Raw genomic sequence first — 16,959 nt, forward strand, 5'->3', positions numbered from 1 at the left:
CTATTTGCACATTTTTAGATGCCAAATGAAGGGAGACTTTTCTTAGGTTTTAGATTCTTTTGTTATTCCCTTTTCTAGCTAACTGTTCCTACCAAATCCCTGTTTCTAGGGTGATGAAGAGGCCAGCCTTGGTTTGCCCATCAGCCCCTTCATGGACCGCTCTGCTCCTCAGCTGGCCAGCCTTCAGGAGTCCTTCATCTCACACATTGTGGGTCCTCTGTGCCATTCCTATGACTCCGCAGGACTCATGCCGGGAAAATGGGTGGATGACAGCGAAGATTCCGGAGACACTGATGATCTGGAGGAGGAGGAGGAAGTAGTGACGTCACACGAGGAAGAAACCTGTGAAAATAATGAGTCTCCAAGTAAGTCGTAAAATATAGTTCCAACGTTCTTTTCCTGGGAGTTTGGTTTTTTAAACTTAGGTTCAAATGGATTTTATGCTTGTCACAAGTTAAATAGTTCAAGTCTAATCGTTCTTTGCTGGGCTTAATTCTAGGTGGCTCTCTTTTCCCTGATCATAACAATAGAACATTCGGAGTATGGAATTTTCAACAATGTCATATACATGCAAAGCTGTCATGAAACAAAGGAAAGAGTTGAAACTTACCCTTCATCTCCATTACCATGTAGACCAATCATTGGCATTCCTTATGAACCAGATGAGAGAGCAGTATTCTTTCATCATTCAGTCAACAAACAATACTTGTGCAAGTGCCCTGTTCTTGGTACTAAAGATAGAACATAAACTAAACGAAAAGTCAATATTTTCCCTTACCCTCTAAGGAGGTCAGCAGGTACTGAGACAGGCCCGTGCATCTGTAGTACCACAGGTACTGATACTAAGTTTTCTTTTTTATTTTTTTAGGAGATATCAAATATGTTAGAGTGATTTTAAAATTTTATGTAAGATACCCTCGAATTGGGAAACCATCAAATGTGTATTTTAATGTAATGAGGCAGTTGCTTCATAGGAATCTATGTGAAACCGGGATTCTAAGGAAATGACCTGAGGTGGGCATTGGCTGAGGTGTGCAGGGGTGTCGGAAGAAAAGAAGGGACAAGAGAACAACAGGGCCGAAACATGGGGAGCTGGATGATGTTGGGGTTGAAGGTAGAACACCATAGGTTACACTATGGTTTGTAAGAATCAATAATGGTTGTTATTTTTATTTATTTGAGATAGAGGGAGAGGGAGGAAGAGGCAGAGAGAGAGAGAGAAAATGAGCACCCCAGGGCCTCCAGCCAGTGCAAATGAATCCCAGATGCATGTGTTACCTTATGCATCTGGTTGATGTGGATTCTGGGGAGTCAAGCCTGGGTCCTTAGGCTTCACAGGCCTTAACCTGTAAGCCATCTCTCCAGCCCTGAGAAGCATTAGTGGTTTTGTTTTAAGTATTTTTTTATAATTTTCATTTATTTATTTATGAGAGAGAGAATGGGCTCACCAGGGCTTCCAGCCATTGCAAACAAGCTCTAGAAGCATGTGCCCCCTTGTGCATCTGGCTTACATGGGTCCTGGGGTCCTTTGGCTTTGCAGGCAAATGCTTTAACCATTAAGCCATCTCTTCAGTCCCATTAATGGTTTTAACACAACAGTGTGTGTGCTCAATTTCCAATGTAACTGGATTGCTTCAGCTGCTATGATGAGAGCATTCTTGGGGGGTTGGGGTGGTAGCAAGGGTCTCACAGAAGACTGTTGAGATCTGGCTGACTTTGGGCCAGTGACAATGACGTTGACCTCATCTGGTAACAGGCTTTTAGTATACCCATGGCTGACCTAATCCATTTAATTTACCTGGTTGTAAAAACATTGTTCTTCTTCATGCCTTTAAATGTACTCTTTTTAATTTATTTGAGAGAGTCAGAGAGAGAGATTGAGAGAGAGAATGGGCACACCAGGGCCTCCAGCCACTGCAAACAAACACATGTGCCTCCATGTGCATCTGGCTTATGTGGGTCCTGGGTAATCAAACCACGGTCCTTTGGCTTTGCAGGCAAACGCCTTAACCGCTAAGCCATCTCACCAGCCCTTCTTTGTCTCTTAACATGAAAAATGTAGTGAATCGTAATAGAAGTAATAACGCCACTTACCCTGATATTGCACACATTTCCTGTGCTCATGAGAACTCAGTATGTTTTCTTGTTTAAGTGTGTGTGTGTGTGTGTGTATTTGGTGTGCCCATTCTCTCTCTCAATCTCTCTCTCAATCTCTCTCTCTGACTCTCTCAAATAAATTAAAAAGAGTACATTTAAAGGCATGAAGAAGAACAATGTTTTTACAACCAGGTAAATTTGTGTGGGAATATATGACAGTTCTGGAATGAATGTGCCACACACAGTGTGCACGTAGAGGTCAGAGGACAGGTGAGTCCTTGCCTTCCACCTCATTTGAGGCAGGATCTTTCGATCACTGCTGTGTTCATGAGCTTCCAGGAACTTAATTTCTCTTCTCTTCTCTTCTCTTCTCTTCTCTTCTCTTCTCTTCTCTTCTCTTCTCTTCTCTTCTCTTCGCTTCGCTTCGCTTCGCTTCGCTTCGCTTCGCTTCGCTTCGCTTCGCCTCGCCTCGCCTCGCCTCTCCTCTCCTCTCTTCTCTTCCTTCTCCTCTCCTCCCCTCTCCTCTCCTCTCCTCTCCCCCACCTCTCTCTCTCTACCTTCCTTCTGGCCATAGGCACACAGGGATGTCAGAAGCCCACCACACGAACTCCATCTGGAGCTGGAGCCCAAGACATGAGACTCCAGAGTTACTTATCCATGCACTAGCATTCTCTTTTACTTGGTTTTCATCTCAGTCAAATGGCCTATTGCCTTATGAAAGAGAAGACGGTTGTCTTTTGGGATATAATTGGAAGGTGTCTGTCATGGAACCCCTTCAAAAGAGCTTTGTCCCCATGATCCCTGAGGTATTGTGACTTGACCTCAAAAACATTAACACACCCCCCCGCCACCCTCCTCTCCGTCTCTTGGCATTTCGAGTTGAAGGACCCGGGTCAGTCAGGACGTTATTTATCAGGTTCAACCTGTCTGCCTCAGTTTGAGCTGGGACTGCTGCACAACCTTTCTGTCCAAAGGGCTGAGTCACCAGGCTGGTCTCAGATTGTCACGTGATCTCCTGACCTCCCCATTTTTATCAAGCACGTTGGAGCATCCATGAGAAGTCTAAGGACTGTGTTAACATGTGGCTTTCAGTGGCTAACTAGTTGCCTTACACTGAACTTTTAAATCATTCCATCCACAGCGATTTGGAAGCATTGTTTTAGAAATTTGATCTAGAAAGTGTTCCTTTGCATGCCCGGCTGGATGTTTGTGGAGTCGTATTGCAGATCTAGGGCTTGGCCGCACAGCATTATGAACTTCGACTCAGCCTCCTTTTACAAAGACGAGCACAGGGTTCAAACGCCCCAGTAGGACCTCCAGGGTGTGTAGAGAAGGCACACGGCTATGAATTCCATGGCTTGTTTTGGTTCTTCATAATATTCATTTCCAAGTTCGTGTTGGCTCAGGTGGTTGCTTTGACTTAACCTGAATACTTAAGTTCTGAAAAAAAAAAATATTAATTATGCACCGGTAAGTGCTGGAGTTTATAAAAGTTGGATGTTTCCCAGGAAACACAGAATGAAACGTTGCAGTGTGGTGTCTAGAGAGAGGGCTTTTAGCCCACCTCATAATTAAATCTGAAGGATTCCTAGGGCCAGCTAAGAGGTTTCTAATGAAGCACTGAGCTGTACTTGGAATCAGGGCAATAAGGACTCTTTGTTCTCCTTTCAAAAGGTTCCAGAGCTGAATAATTTGGCTCCCACGCACCCAGGCTTCAGACCACCTGCAGATTCTCATCTACGCACATTTATTTGGGACAAACTTTCTCCTACGTCACCTTACTCAGCACAATTCCACGGAGGTTTACTGCTAACATTTAACAGCATTAGTAACAGAACAGCTGTCCTGGGGGGGTGCTGCCCTAAAAGAAAAAGAAAATAATTTTTAAAAATGGAGCTTTTGTGAGCCTCCTTACCATAATTGATCAATACTTGAGCAGCAGGGGTTTCTTATCACTGTGGTTCAGATCTGTCCTTCGCCCAGTGAACGTCTGTGACTTTCACAATTCAAACGGTAAAGTTAGAAGGCGTGTGCATGTTTTCAAGCTTCTCAACAGAAATGGCTTTATGCTTCATTGCCACAAAATCAAAGTAGAAATGGGCGAGTAGATGGCTTTGTTAGAATGATCTTTAATTTGCTTCTAAAAACCAAAGTTACATTTTATTGGCCTTAATAGAATGCAACAAACTCTGTTTTTAAGGCAGGTTACACTCTGTCACTCAGGCTGGTCTGGTATCTGCAACATCCTCTTGCCTCTGCCTCCTGAATGCTGGGGTTACAGACATGCCCCACCACATCCAGAACTAGAATGTCAGTGAACTTTAATAGAAAGTCAATAAATACAAAAGAATATTCAGTATAACTTATTTATATTTTAGATCAGACAGATAGACAGGGTGATGGAGGTAGATAGATAAACAGATAGATGGATGGGCAGATAGATAGATGGATAGATAGATGATAGATAGATAGATAGATAGATAGATAGATAGATAGATTGATTATAGATAGATAGATAGATGATGCATAGATGAAAGATAAATAGAAGATAGATAATAGACAGATAGATAGATAATGAAATCCTATCTTAAAAAATAAAGAATAGCAGAGTAAAATATGCTGGCTGAAAGCCTTAGGATCTTGGAGAAGAGCTGGTTAATGAAGGGCCATCTCTATGTTAATTGGAGCGAAGTTAGGCATTCTTCCCTACCACAAAGACAAAGAGAGAACAGTCTTTCCTTCCTTCCCTCCACCTGGACCCCTGACTACTTCCTTGTTTTCTTCTTGTTCCCCTAGTCCTTCCTCCTTCATCCTTCCCCTCCTTTTCTCTCCCCTCCACTGCTCTTATCTCTCCTCCCCCCCTCCTCCCTTTCTCTGCCTTCATTTCCCTCCCCCTTGTTACCAGAGGTCTCTAGGTGTTTCCAGGGTTCCTTATTCAAAGAACCAGAAAACACTCACGCACACACACACACACACACACACACACACACACACCACATGGAAAATACAACAGCAAGGAACTTTATTAAGAGCAAAGCTGCAGTAAAGAGCACATGCAGTCTCTGAGGGAGAGATTACCTGAGGACCCTGGGTATTGTCTGGGGGAGGGGAGCTTTCTATGGTGTCTGGAAGGAGGAGGAGCTGGTTCAGAAGGCTGTGGTTTGGGTGATTCTCTGGTTTGACTGACAGGTTTGGGTTAGATAACCTTTTTCTCTAAGGCACATGTATCTTCCCATGCATGATACCAGTGGTTTTAGTCAGTGCAATGCCCAATTACGCACTGGTATAAAGATACCAAGTAAAGGATTTTCTCTAAAAGTGCACAGTTTGCCTTCTCACATATACACCCCAAACCAGTCCCAATCACAAGGATCCCTGTCTCCTGATCCCAGATATGCCTTGGAACAACTATGAGTAGAAACTGACCATAAAAGGGGATTTGCTAACAGTCACTGAGAGGAGAGACTTACTGCATTTTTGGACCAGCGTGCATGTACATTAAGCACCCAGGGTTACCACATTGTCATCAGGTTGCTAGGGACATTGATAGGTCTGGGGTATATTGTGGTCCAAGCCAGGAGGCGTCTTAGTTTGTGAAGTTATTCCTTCGCTTGTCTGACTCACTCTGTCCTCCGTCTCCTTGCCTTCCTTCCTCTTCATTCTCATTCAGTTTTTGTCTCCCTCCTCCCCTTCCTCCGTCATTATCCACCTTATCACCATCATCATTACTTTAATTCTACTGTGGTAAAGTCACTTAACAATCTCAGATATTCTAGAGATCTGGTGTGCCACATTGCATTTTTTTAAATATATTTTTATTTATTTGTTTGAGAGGAAGAAAGAAGCAGAGAGAGAATGGGCACTCTGGGGCTTTCTGTCACCAAACAAATTCCAGATGCGTGCGCCCCCTTGTGCATCTGGCTTACGTGGGTCCTGGAGAGTTGAGCCAGGATCCTCTGGCTTTGCAGGCAGATGCCTTAGCCACTAAGCCATCTCTCCAGCCCCACGCTGCATTTTTTAAGTCAGCAATATTGTGCTGGCACTGTCTTTCTTGATTATGTTGTTGCCTGAGAGGGTGGCTCCCAGGCTGAATTTTATCTATTTTGCAAGGGGACAAAGAAAGGATTTCCAGTTACGTTCCGCAGTGAACGTTCTAAGAGGGCAACTGGGGTTCTATAGTCTTGGGGGGGGGGAGTTACCTGTTAAAAATGTAGTCAAGCTAAGAACAATGGTAAAGGTGCCTTGGTCACAATTGTATGTGTGTCCCAAAGCAAACCACGTATTCATTTTCTGGTTGTACTCTCCAGTAGAGTGCACACTCCTTTCAGCAAAGCTAGTCTCGTCAATCTTTGTTTCGACAGCATTCCGGCAAACTGAAAAGTGCTTACCTGTTGGTCTGTGTCATTTTGGTTGATGGGTCCATGTCATGAATAAATGTCGAAAACAGTAAATAATTACCTTTTGTTTGTTTGTTTTTTGTTTTTCAAGGTAGGGTCTCACTCTGGCTCAGGCTGACCTGAAATTCACTATGTAGTCTCAGAGTGGCCTCTAGCTCTCGGAGATCCTCCTGCCTCTGCCTTCCGCGTGCTCTATTAAAGGTGTGCGCCACCACGCCTGGCTAATAATTATCTTTTTAAACAAACTTCTTCCTTATGCTTCTGTGCCTGTATTGTTATCCCCATCATTTTACATTTTCATGTATCTATATGGCTCAAAAATAATTCAAGGTCATTTGATGTCCTTTTCTGTAAAATGCTTTTTTTTTTTTTAAATTGGGCTGGAAAGATGGCTTAACAGCTAAGGAGCTTGCCTGTAAAACCTAAGGGCACAGGTTCAATTTCCCAGAATGCACATCAGCTAGATGTACATGGAGGTGCATGTTTCTGAGGATGGTTTTCAGTGGCTAGAGGCCCTGGAGCACTAATTCTTTATCTGCCTCTTTCTCTCTCTCAAATATTTTTTTTTAAATTTTATATTATTGTTCCATAGTGAAAGAAATTTCTGTATTGTTGTAATGAAAGTGGTAAAAGAATCATTAGCACTTCAACAATAGATGCCTGCAGAAAGACCCCCCCCTCAAGAGATCTGATGCATTTGACACATCCCATAACCACTGGCTTTGAATTTTCTTTGCTATCGTTCATATTTCTTCCTCCTTTCTTCTACATTAAAGACCCAGATATCCCTTTCCAATCATCCCAGAAATGTTTGTGGTCAGTGTAATGTTTCATTGATGTCAGAATTTCCTGGGGACCCCTCTTCCTTACCATTTTACCACTCACTAACATGTAATCACTGGCCTGGATAATTATAGAATAGGAAATAGAAGTAATTCATCTAGTAGAAACCTACTGAATACTTCCTAAACCCTGGGGCTTTGTGGATTTGCACACAACAGGAGAGGTCAGTGCTTCTGAGCTGGGAGAGTTGATATATAATGGGGGGGGATGTTTGCCTAACTTCTAAATGTTAAGCCTAACTCTAATGGGTCTCCCCAGAGGAAGGAAACATTACATTCTTCTTGCCCAGAGAAGCTTAGACAGCTTCTGTGTAAGCCTCTCCACTCGTTGCTCAGAACACTCCCACCCAGCATAGACCCATTTGTAGTAACCTTCTCATTTGCGGCTCCTTGTCCAATAGCCTTTTCTCATTTCATCCATTTGGTACTCCATGAATAACATGAAAATAATTCACATATACCCACCAGGCCATTTAATTTAGTACTGTTTGTTTTTAAGGAAAGAAAACTTTCAAGAGGAGGAAAGTCTACTGTCAAATAACTGAACACCTCCTGCAGAACCACAAGATGTGGAAGGAGGTCATTGAACAGGAGCAGCGGTCAGGGGCCATAGGAAACCAGTCGCTAGACCAGGCCCCGCCGCAGCACGCCTCCGAGCAGATCCAGGCCATCACGGAGGAGGAGGAGGACAAGGGGAAGAGCAGAGCAGAGGAGCTCCTGGCCCCAGAGCAGAGCCTGTGACCCTGGATGGAGCGAGCTGAGTTTCCCGACCGAAGGACTTCTCATAGACTCTTTTCAAGCCAGCACAACACTTAGACACAATACTGTAGAACTACGAGAAGACGGGCAAACGGCTCTGGCATTGTGAGATTCTTTCTACTCTGTGTGTTTATTTTTACAGTGAGGTCCAAGGCTGAAGACTTGCTCAAAGAAGCATTCACTCTGCAACACCAGCTTCTAAGGATTTTCTAAAAGAAGGAAATATGTATGTGTGTGTCTGTGTGTGTGTGTGTCTGTGTGTGTGTGTGTGTATATAAGCTCCCACATAGATTCATGTAAAACATTCACGCACACACATGTAACACTGCGAGCCAGAGTGGCTGGCTCTACAGTTAGTAACATTCATATTAAGATATATAATGGTCACTGTGACAATAAATCACGAAGAATGACACAACACAAGGCAACGCTTAGCCGGGAAGCAACGCCAGCAAATGCAGGTTATCAGCTAAGAGGCTTTCGCTCTCTGTACTAAGGAATGAAGGTTCTAGAGCATTGTTTGAATTCTGGTACATCCTGCCAAGTCCGGTGTGTGTGTGTATGTGTGTGTGTGCACGTGCGCGTGTGAATGCGCACGCACACACAAAGAGAGGTGGTTGTGGTTTTGGAGCTTGTACAGCCATAGCAGATGACTCAGTATATGTGATCACACAGGTCTGAAAGAGAGCCATTGTGCATGCTCTCCACTTAGTTTCCATGCAGGTCCCTTTGCAGAGGGAGGGCATGGATGGGTCAAGTGATTGGCTACCGCTGCGCACCACCAGCCTCCCGCGTGCAAGGTTGTGCTTGCCTAATTGTAAGCACGTATGTCACTGTCCTGAGATTCAAACGCCATGTAAGGGCTGACATTCTTTATAAATGAGCACACACACACACACACACACACACAAAGTGGCTGGAATCAGCTCTTCTCATGAAGAATTCTTAAAGGATACCAGGAAAGGAAGTCCTTTTAACAGTGCTGTTTCCTAACTCTTTTTAATTTGCTGCAAAATGGGTAATAGTAGGAGGAAGAAAAGAAACAGAAACCTTCTGTGGACTTTGTGACAAGATGAAGGGAAAAAAAAAATGTCAACTTAGGCAATCAATATTGACATCAGGAAAGTCTGACCCGTGGTACAGGTTAAAGGTTGGCTTTGAGGGAAGTTCACTCTAATCCCCCTGTTTGGGTGGCATTTATTCCACACACTGTTGAGAGTGTAGCTTCCATGTGCCCCGTGGCCCATTCTTTTGGCAGGAAAGATTGTAGACGGATTGTTTGGAGATAGGCTATTGTCGAAAGCTAGTTTTCGGGTTTTTTTTGTTTTGTTTTGTTTTTGGTTTGTGTATTTATCTACACTTGTTTATGCTGTGAGCCAAACCTCTATTTAAAAAGTTGATACACACTTTCGATATTTTATTGCATACCATAATATGTGTCATGAATAGTTACCTTGATGTAAATATAAAGATTTTTTTTTTTGTTCTGTGTAGATAGTTAGCTCTTTTTTAAAACAAAAAAGGGAAACATTTTATAAGGTTATATTTTAATCACCATTTTTATACATTGTAGCTATCTCCAAGCCCAGTAACAGGGTTGATGGTCCGTTTGCACAGGCGTCTATGGGCAATCATCTACCCCATTCTCGTTTCAATGATGACCTGATACCGTTAACTGTTTTCCTTTTTGCCGTTAGATGAGGAGGATATGAAGAATATGTTTTCAGGGCTAACAACTGCTAACTGACTGCATCTGAGATCTTTATCTCCAAGATGAAAGGCTTTTTCAACCAATACCAAGTTGTTACAGTGGGTGTTCATTTCTCTCTAACGCTTCTGGCTGTCACCCATTCTCTTAGGCCTGAGTGTACAGACCTGTTTGTCATCACGATCTCTTGGCTTTCCAAAACACTTTTCCTCACTCAGAAATCCTAGGAAAAGATTGCTTACAGGAAAAATTCCTTTGTATCCCTCCCTTCCAAAGCAAAACCCATGGCACTTTTTTTTTTGTTTGTTTTTCAAAGCTGACAAAGATAATTAAAAATAAAATGTGATTTCAAGGCAGGTTGTCGAATGAGTAGGGAACTTGGAAGAGGATCACGTGGACGCTGAGCTGCCTGAGCCCCTTCAGGCACACATATTTCAGTCTTTGCCTGAATCAACTCCAGGTCATCTGTATCCTGCACTTCCTGAATTCGTTCCATTTTCTCTGTGTTGCCCATGTATCCCTTTTTGTAAAGTCTACTGTAAGGCAAGTACCTCCCCTCAGTGAAGTGAGCTGTTGTCCTTCCCTGGCAATTAAAAAGAAAGAGCATTTATGCTCATTGACTCTTTGTATATACTTAAAAACGTATCCTTAAAAACGTATCCCCTTCTCCAAATGGACATATGTCTCTACAATAAATATAAATGGATAGAAAGGCTAGGTGTGGAGCAAGTGAATGACAGAGCCATCGTGATTGTGCAGCTGTGTCCTGACGGTTTTATTGAAGCTCAGAGTCCCCGAGGGGGCCAGCGTGGTATCATTGCAAGGGTCTCAGCAAACTGCCTGGCTCTGGTCTTGTTTCTTTCACTTTAAAGTTACATGAAATCATAAGAATATTAGTGATCGGAGTGCTCAGAATCTCCTTATCCAGAATTGTGTTCATCTACCCACACGTATAAGTGATTTTTTTTTTTCCCTTAGAAAACAAATAACATTGAGAGATGGAAGTCACCTAAAATACAGGAATGGAGAACTACCGAGTATTTAGTGTCTAACCTTCATGCCCACCTCATCTCAAAGGATGTTGAAGGACATATAAAAACATTTTTCCCCATTAGTGGCGCTCTCCCCTTTTGGGGTGACAGCAGCAGTTCCATGCTCACTTCCCACTTTAGAGCTCACATTTTGTGGTGCGATGTGTGTGTTGCCATTTCCTACAGTTTCATACGAGCCTTTAGAGGTGCCATCCGATCAACTCAGGTCTTTCAATGAAGGAGTTTCTACCCACTTAGGAGATGGATCGTTGTGTAGACAGCCACGGCGTGTTGGTGGTAGAGGAGATTGGAACCAGTTTCTCTCTGTGGAGCAGACACTTAGGCCTATGACGTACGCTGTCAGTGTCATTGTCAACATGCTAACAGAATGTCTTTCTAGTGATTGAAGCTGACCTTTGGAATATTATCTCCTTGGTGAAAGCACCACTTTTTGTTTGTTTGTTTGTTTGTTCGTTGTTACCTAACTGTAAAATATATATCTATATATATAGTCATTTTTACGAGACCTGGTTTTGTTCTCAATAAAAGATGAACTCAGAGGCTCTGTATAGGAATACATCTCTACTGGTCCGCATCCATCTGCCATCTGAAAGAATGTCCTCATATTACATTTAGGAAAGAATCTAGGTTCCACAAACACAATACCAGTTCTGTCTGTTCTATTTTGGATGAATTCCAGAGCAAATCCTAACCATTGAAACCCACAGTAATACAAAAGAAAAGCAATTGACTATCATACAGGCTGTTTATTAGATGTTTGTACTTGACATTTCCCAGTGTCTTCTGCCTTTCTTTCCCAGAGAACTTTCTTGAAGGTCAAAGCTGTGCAAAAGGCATGAGACTCAGGCCTATTCTTTGTTTAAGAGATGGAAAAAAAATAATAAATTATTTTCTAAATAATAAAAACATGAAAATTATCATTGTAAATAAAGTTTAAAGTTTGAAATGACTCCTTGACAAAAGTGAAGTATTGGTGTGGGAAACAACTACTGACTAATGATAAGTGAATTATCCAAAAATCACATATATTCCACTTTGGGAGACAATCTTGGTGCTTACACACCATGGGACTCTCCACTTCCCCGTCACGCAGATAAGGGACATACTGCCCTTCTTCCTAACCTTAGTTTCCACTGAATGCCTGTCCTGATTGTTACGGTATTCAGAATGAAACTGACTTTCCATGCTGGCTTAAGGCTATTATAAATGAGTGCCCTTTGAATTCCCACAGATTGAATTATATTGAAATGCTCCTGATTTTTCAATGAATCCCTTCATTATTGTAGAAAAAAATACCAACAAAATTTCTGATGCTAACAGTTCAGCCTCGGGTAATGTAAAGGAAAAACCATGAAGTACTTGGTGGAAACCAAATTCAGTTTCGTCAGTATATTTCATGAGCGTCCTTCTAGATCTTTCATTTCTCCTGTGACTTCTCCATAAAGCAATACTATGAATATGCAAATATCATCAGTGTATCTTTAAAATCTGTTCAAGCAAGTTCAAAATTTAACATGCAAGACCAAGTCATTTCAGGCAGAAAGGATTCAAAAATTATTCTTGAAATTCCTAATCAGATGAAGTCCTATGTTCATAGCTTATCAATTTGTTTCTACAGAAAATCTTCACATTCTTATTGGAAATCAATTAATAAATTAAGCTGTTGGCTCTGAATTAACTGAAACACAAACCATCATTTAGATAGTTCTACTTGAGTTTTTGAGGAAGCATATGTGCGATTCATACCCAGGGACAACACACTGTTAACGACATGGATTTTAGTACATATTATGCAGCATGAATATTAGGCACCTAATCTATTGTGCTTATTAAAATAACACTGTTTCTATCTGACCTAATGTTGCCTTCTGTCTTACCTAAAGCCAGGTCCTTATGACCACACTAGCAAATTATCCTATCATTAGGTTAAAGAAGCATCAAAAATATTTGACCTTTTGTGTGTGCATATGCCAAACATGTTTGCAGACACATAAATGAAATTGTGGCCTTATTTGCCTAGTGGAAGTCAGTTTTCAGATTCAAAAAGTATTCATTCCCTGAATTCATGTTAATGCAGGCATAAAAATATGTCTTTGGGACTAAATTGGCTCTTAACATAGGCAGAGGTTCTAAAAGTGTCCATGTATCCTGTTTAAAGGTAGCTTTCCTCCATGTCATGTTTCGAAAGCTGCTTAGATTACCATGCATTGGAATGCCTGGCGTTTGCTTTCCTGTAGAGTTGGGGCATACAGAAGAAAAGTGGAACTTTCCCCTTGATAGGAAATGCTAAGCATATCTGTACCTAAGCATGTGTTCTCTCTTGGCATCAAGAAGTGGTTCCTTAATCATGAAAATAGAAGGTAATGCTGACTCTGCATATGTAAGTTCTGTTAGAAATATTTAAATTTGTTTTGTCTTCTTGAAGCAAGGCTATTTTAAATTACTTTGCTAGATTGAGGTAAAACCCATGACATGATGTTTTGTGGGTCTTGAGGCACTGAGTATTTTGACATAACCACAACTAATATCATAGAAATGAAAATTGAAATATTTAGTTATTTTTTAGTACTTTGTGAGGAAAATGTTTTATAATGGGTCCAGTGAGCACACAACACAAATAAAAACTGTGTTTATTTCCAAACATTTAAGTGTCTAAATTACAGTCTAATTTCTTAGGAGTTATCTCCATGCAAAAGAATATATTACCTAGCAGTGTATTGTCCCTGAGGATGTACAAAATTGTTGATTACCACTGCAGATTTTTGGTATTAAATTGTAATACAGATAAAAACCCAAATTCCTCAATGCTAAGGAGAATTAAATATTAATCTTGACTTTTATCACACACTGCCTCTCTGATGAATCACATCCACTTTATCCATCTGTCATGCATGACCAAATGGTAGCTTGGAATATGAAATTCATCAATAGGAAAGCAACAGAAAAGTATTTTTAAAGCTTTAATGCTTTAGATTTCTTTTTTGATTTTCATTCTTAGAAAAGGAAACAAAGCCCAAAATCATATTCATAGGATGAAAGTGTGTGACTTCTCATCAGTTTTTACTTCCCTAATTCAGAATTATTGGACAAAAAAATCAGTAATCCTCCTCAGTTATAATAAGAAAAGTGATATGCTTTTAATGTCAAGTTCAAAGTCATTCCTCTGTTTTCATGAAACTAAGAAGCAAGAAAGGCAGGCTCGAGGACTGGGTGTAAACATTACAAGCACATCCCCTGATACTCTCCATCTTTGTTATAAACCAATTTAGTTATTAGTCACTGTGGAGTAGAGCCACAAAATAGCTCCCCATTTCACCCTGGAATTCCTTTAATGTAATGAGCACTTCCACATTTCCGAATGTGAATTACCCTTCACAGCTTGAAAAGGTTGCTGAGGATGTATCTTCTAGTAATTCCCTACAGGTAGCAAAATGTGAAATTAAGAATAATGGTTCCAAAATGTTTCCTCTGTGTATATAACCTATTGTCTGATAGAACTTCCCGTCACCTCACTTTTAATTTTTTTAATTGATTACTTTTATGACTCACAAAACCTATGTTGTGTCAGATATTTCATTTTTGGATACATATGAGCATACTCCAGTAATATTGTGTTGCTATCATTAAAAATAACCCAAACATATCTATATTCTATGTTCTTGGGGTTTTGATAGCTTGACTTTTAATATATATTTATTCACTTGTTTAAAAGTCACTAATTTTTAATACTCTGTGTAAAATATTTGCATGGCATTTTTTAACATGGTTTGTTTGCTTAACAATTTTTTTCATTAGTGAGTGTCAGTTTATGTCTTAATATATTCTCACAGAAGAATACACACCAGTTTTGCACCAACATGTTTAAATCTGTCAGTTGACAAGCACTGGAAATAAATAGGACTGAATCCCCACAGCCCCTCATATTTCTTCCTAGAGATTTTTATCATGCAAATAACAAACTGAAAAATTGGTGCTTTTATAAATATTGCAAAGCTCTCAATACCAAACAATGGGAACGGTATGTTCTTTGTCTTTCTGTAATGATATTTGCACACACAACTAAAAAATAATAATCTGAGTCCACAGTGTTTTTGATTTGGGTTGGCAACATTAACTTGATTTTTTTTTCATGTAAAATGTGTTATTATTCCTGGTAAACCAGTTGTTTTGATCTATCTCTTCTTGAAAAAAAATGACATTGGACAGTTCTCTAATTCTCTAAGCATTTGACCCTGTATAATATTTTAAACCAGAGAGTATGGGATCAACTTAGTGTTCCTTAAAAAAAGCAATATTTTCAAATAACTGCTGACTAAAGTGATGCTTGAATAGACATCATTTGTATACGGCAATTTTTAACAAGGCTTTTCTTACCAGTCTCAGAAAACTTGATTATGCCCACTAATTAGTAACTTTTCCAAATTTATTGTTTAGAAATGTAAATGTGAAGCATTGTACTTAAACAATAATTTTGCAGTTGAAATAAATTTGGTCCTTCCACCTGTATTTTGCACTTCATATATATGTGGCACTAGTTAGTATCATCTTATCACAAGTATTTGTTAAGTGACATAGTAATAGCTGGTAAAAGTTTTGTAAAATGTAGAATATGTACAGAAAAAAATAGATAAATTGTATTTACTTTATTATTTTTTAGCTTAGACACTATGTTGATACTCTCTTTTGCCAGAACCATTGGAAGTGCCTCTTGGTTTTTATATATAATGATCAATGTGGATGCTATAATGTGAAGATAATGTATAATATAAAAATAAGTCTGTGGTATTATGCTTGATGTGATTATTTGTGCAACACAACTCTTCCACACTTCATGAGGCAGCATATCTTCTTGTATCGAAATACATATGGGCTCTTATCACCCGGTCTGCTCTATAGTGAGACATCCATGGACTTTTTTACACTTTCCAGGGATCCTTTGGGGACTTGAATGGCTGTGGTAACATCTTCCTACCTATTGTTGATGAAAGTATTTTTTTTTTTGATCAAGATATTATGTAGTTCAGGTTAACCTCGAGTTCAATATATAGCTGAAGACAACGTTGAATTTTGGATCCTCCTGCCTCTACCTCCTGAGTGCTGGGACTACAGGTGTGTATCATTGCACCAGGGTATCAAAATCAGGGCCTCTTGCATGCTTAGAAGTCGCTCTACCCACTGAGCTACATTCCCAGTCCTTGTTGCTAATGAATTCTTAATCACATTACTTATTACCTAACTTTCTGCCATTAAGCAGTATCTTTTCTCTTACCAAGTAGCATCAAACCAAGATACCCACGAGTTATACATTTGGCTACAAAATCTCATAAAACAGGCAGTGCTTACATTTATGCTACAAACCTCACGATTTATTCAATAAAATTTAGGGACACACAACATGCTCTGTATGTCTGAAAATAGAATGGTTTCAACGATGAAAAATATTCAACATATATCATTTAATTCACACAAAGTCCTCTGAAACAAATGCAAAGTGTGTGATTTTTGACTGGATTCATGTTTCAATCTTCATGCAATGATTTCTCCATTACCTGTGGGACACCTCAATTTCTAGGTCTGTTTTTTTTTTAAACATCTTTTTATATTTATTTATTTGAGAGAGAAAAAGAGGCAGAGACGGGGGGGGGGAACAGAATGGGTTCACCAGGGCCTCCAGCCATTGCAAAGGAACTCCAGACACGTGCACCATCTTGCGCATCTGGCTTATTTGGGTACTGGGGAATTGAACCTGTGTCCTTGGGCTTCACAGACAAGTACCTTAACCACTAAGCCATCTCTCCAGCCCCTAATCCTATTTCTTTTTAATAATTTCTTTTTTTTTCTCATACCAGACTAAACTTTCTCTAAAAGGAACAGCACATTTCTCACTTGTAGTTCTTTATCTTAGGCAATTATACACTCTCTGTATATACATTTCCTCTCGTTCACTCTCTGCATTTATGCGCGCACACACACACGCACACACACGCACACATACACTTCCAGTTTTCCATAGCATGACAGGACAAGATGGAGTTTCTTGAATTGTGCATTTTGCCTCTGTCCCTGTGGTCCTCGGGGGAAAGAAAAAGGGTCTGGGGGAGAGA

General features: G+C 40.3%; 1 protein-coding gene across 2 annotated transcripts in view; it reads left to right on the forward strand.

Annotated features, from left to right (window-relative positions):
• Pde3a (phosphodiesterase 3A) overlaps positions 1–15,643 on the forward strand; it is a 297,902-nt gene extending 282,259 nt beyond the window's left edge. For both annotated transcript variants that reach the window (XM_004664377.3, XM_045139534.1), the window contains exons 15-16: positions 110–365; positions 7,836–15,643. In XM_004664377.3, coding sequence (XP_004664434.3) covers positions 110–365; positions 7,836–8,077 — 498 coding nt within the window. In that variant the 3' untranslated portion in view covers positions 8,078–15,643. The remainder of the gene's footprint in view (positions 1–109; positions 366–7,835) is intronic.
• The last annotated feature ends 1,316 nt before the right edge of the window (positions 15,644–16,959 follow it).

This window comes from Jaculus jaculus, chromosome 22, assembly GCF_020740685.1.
Source record: "Jaculus jaculus isolate mJacJac1 chromosome 22, mJacJac1.mat.Y.cur, whole genome shotgun sequence".
Taxonomy (NCBI): Eukaryota; Metazoa; Chordata; class Mammalia; order Rodentia; family Dipodidae; genus Jaculus; species Jaculus jaculus.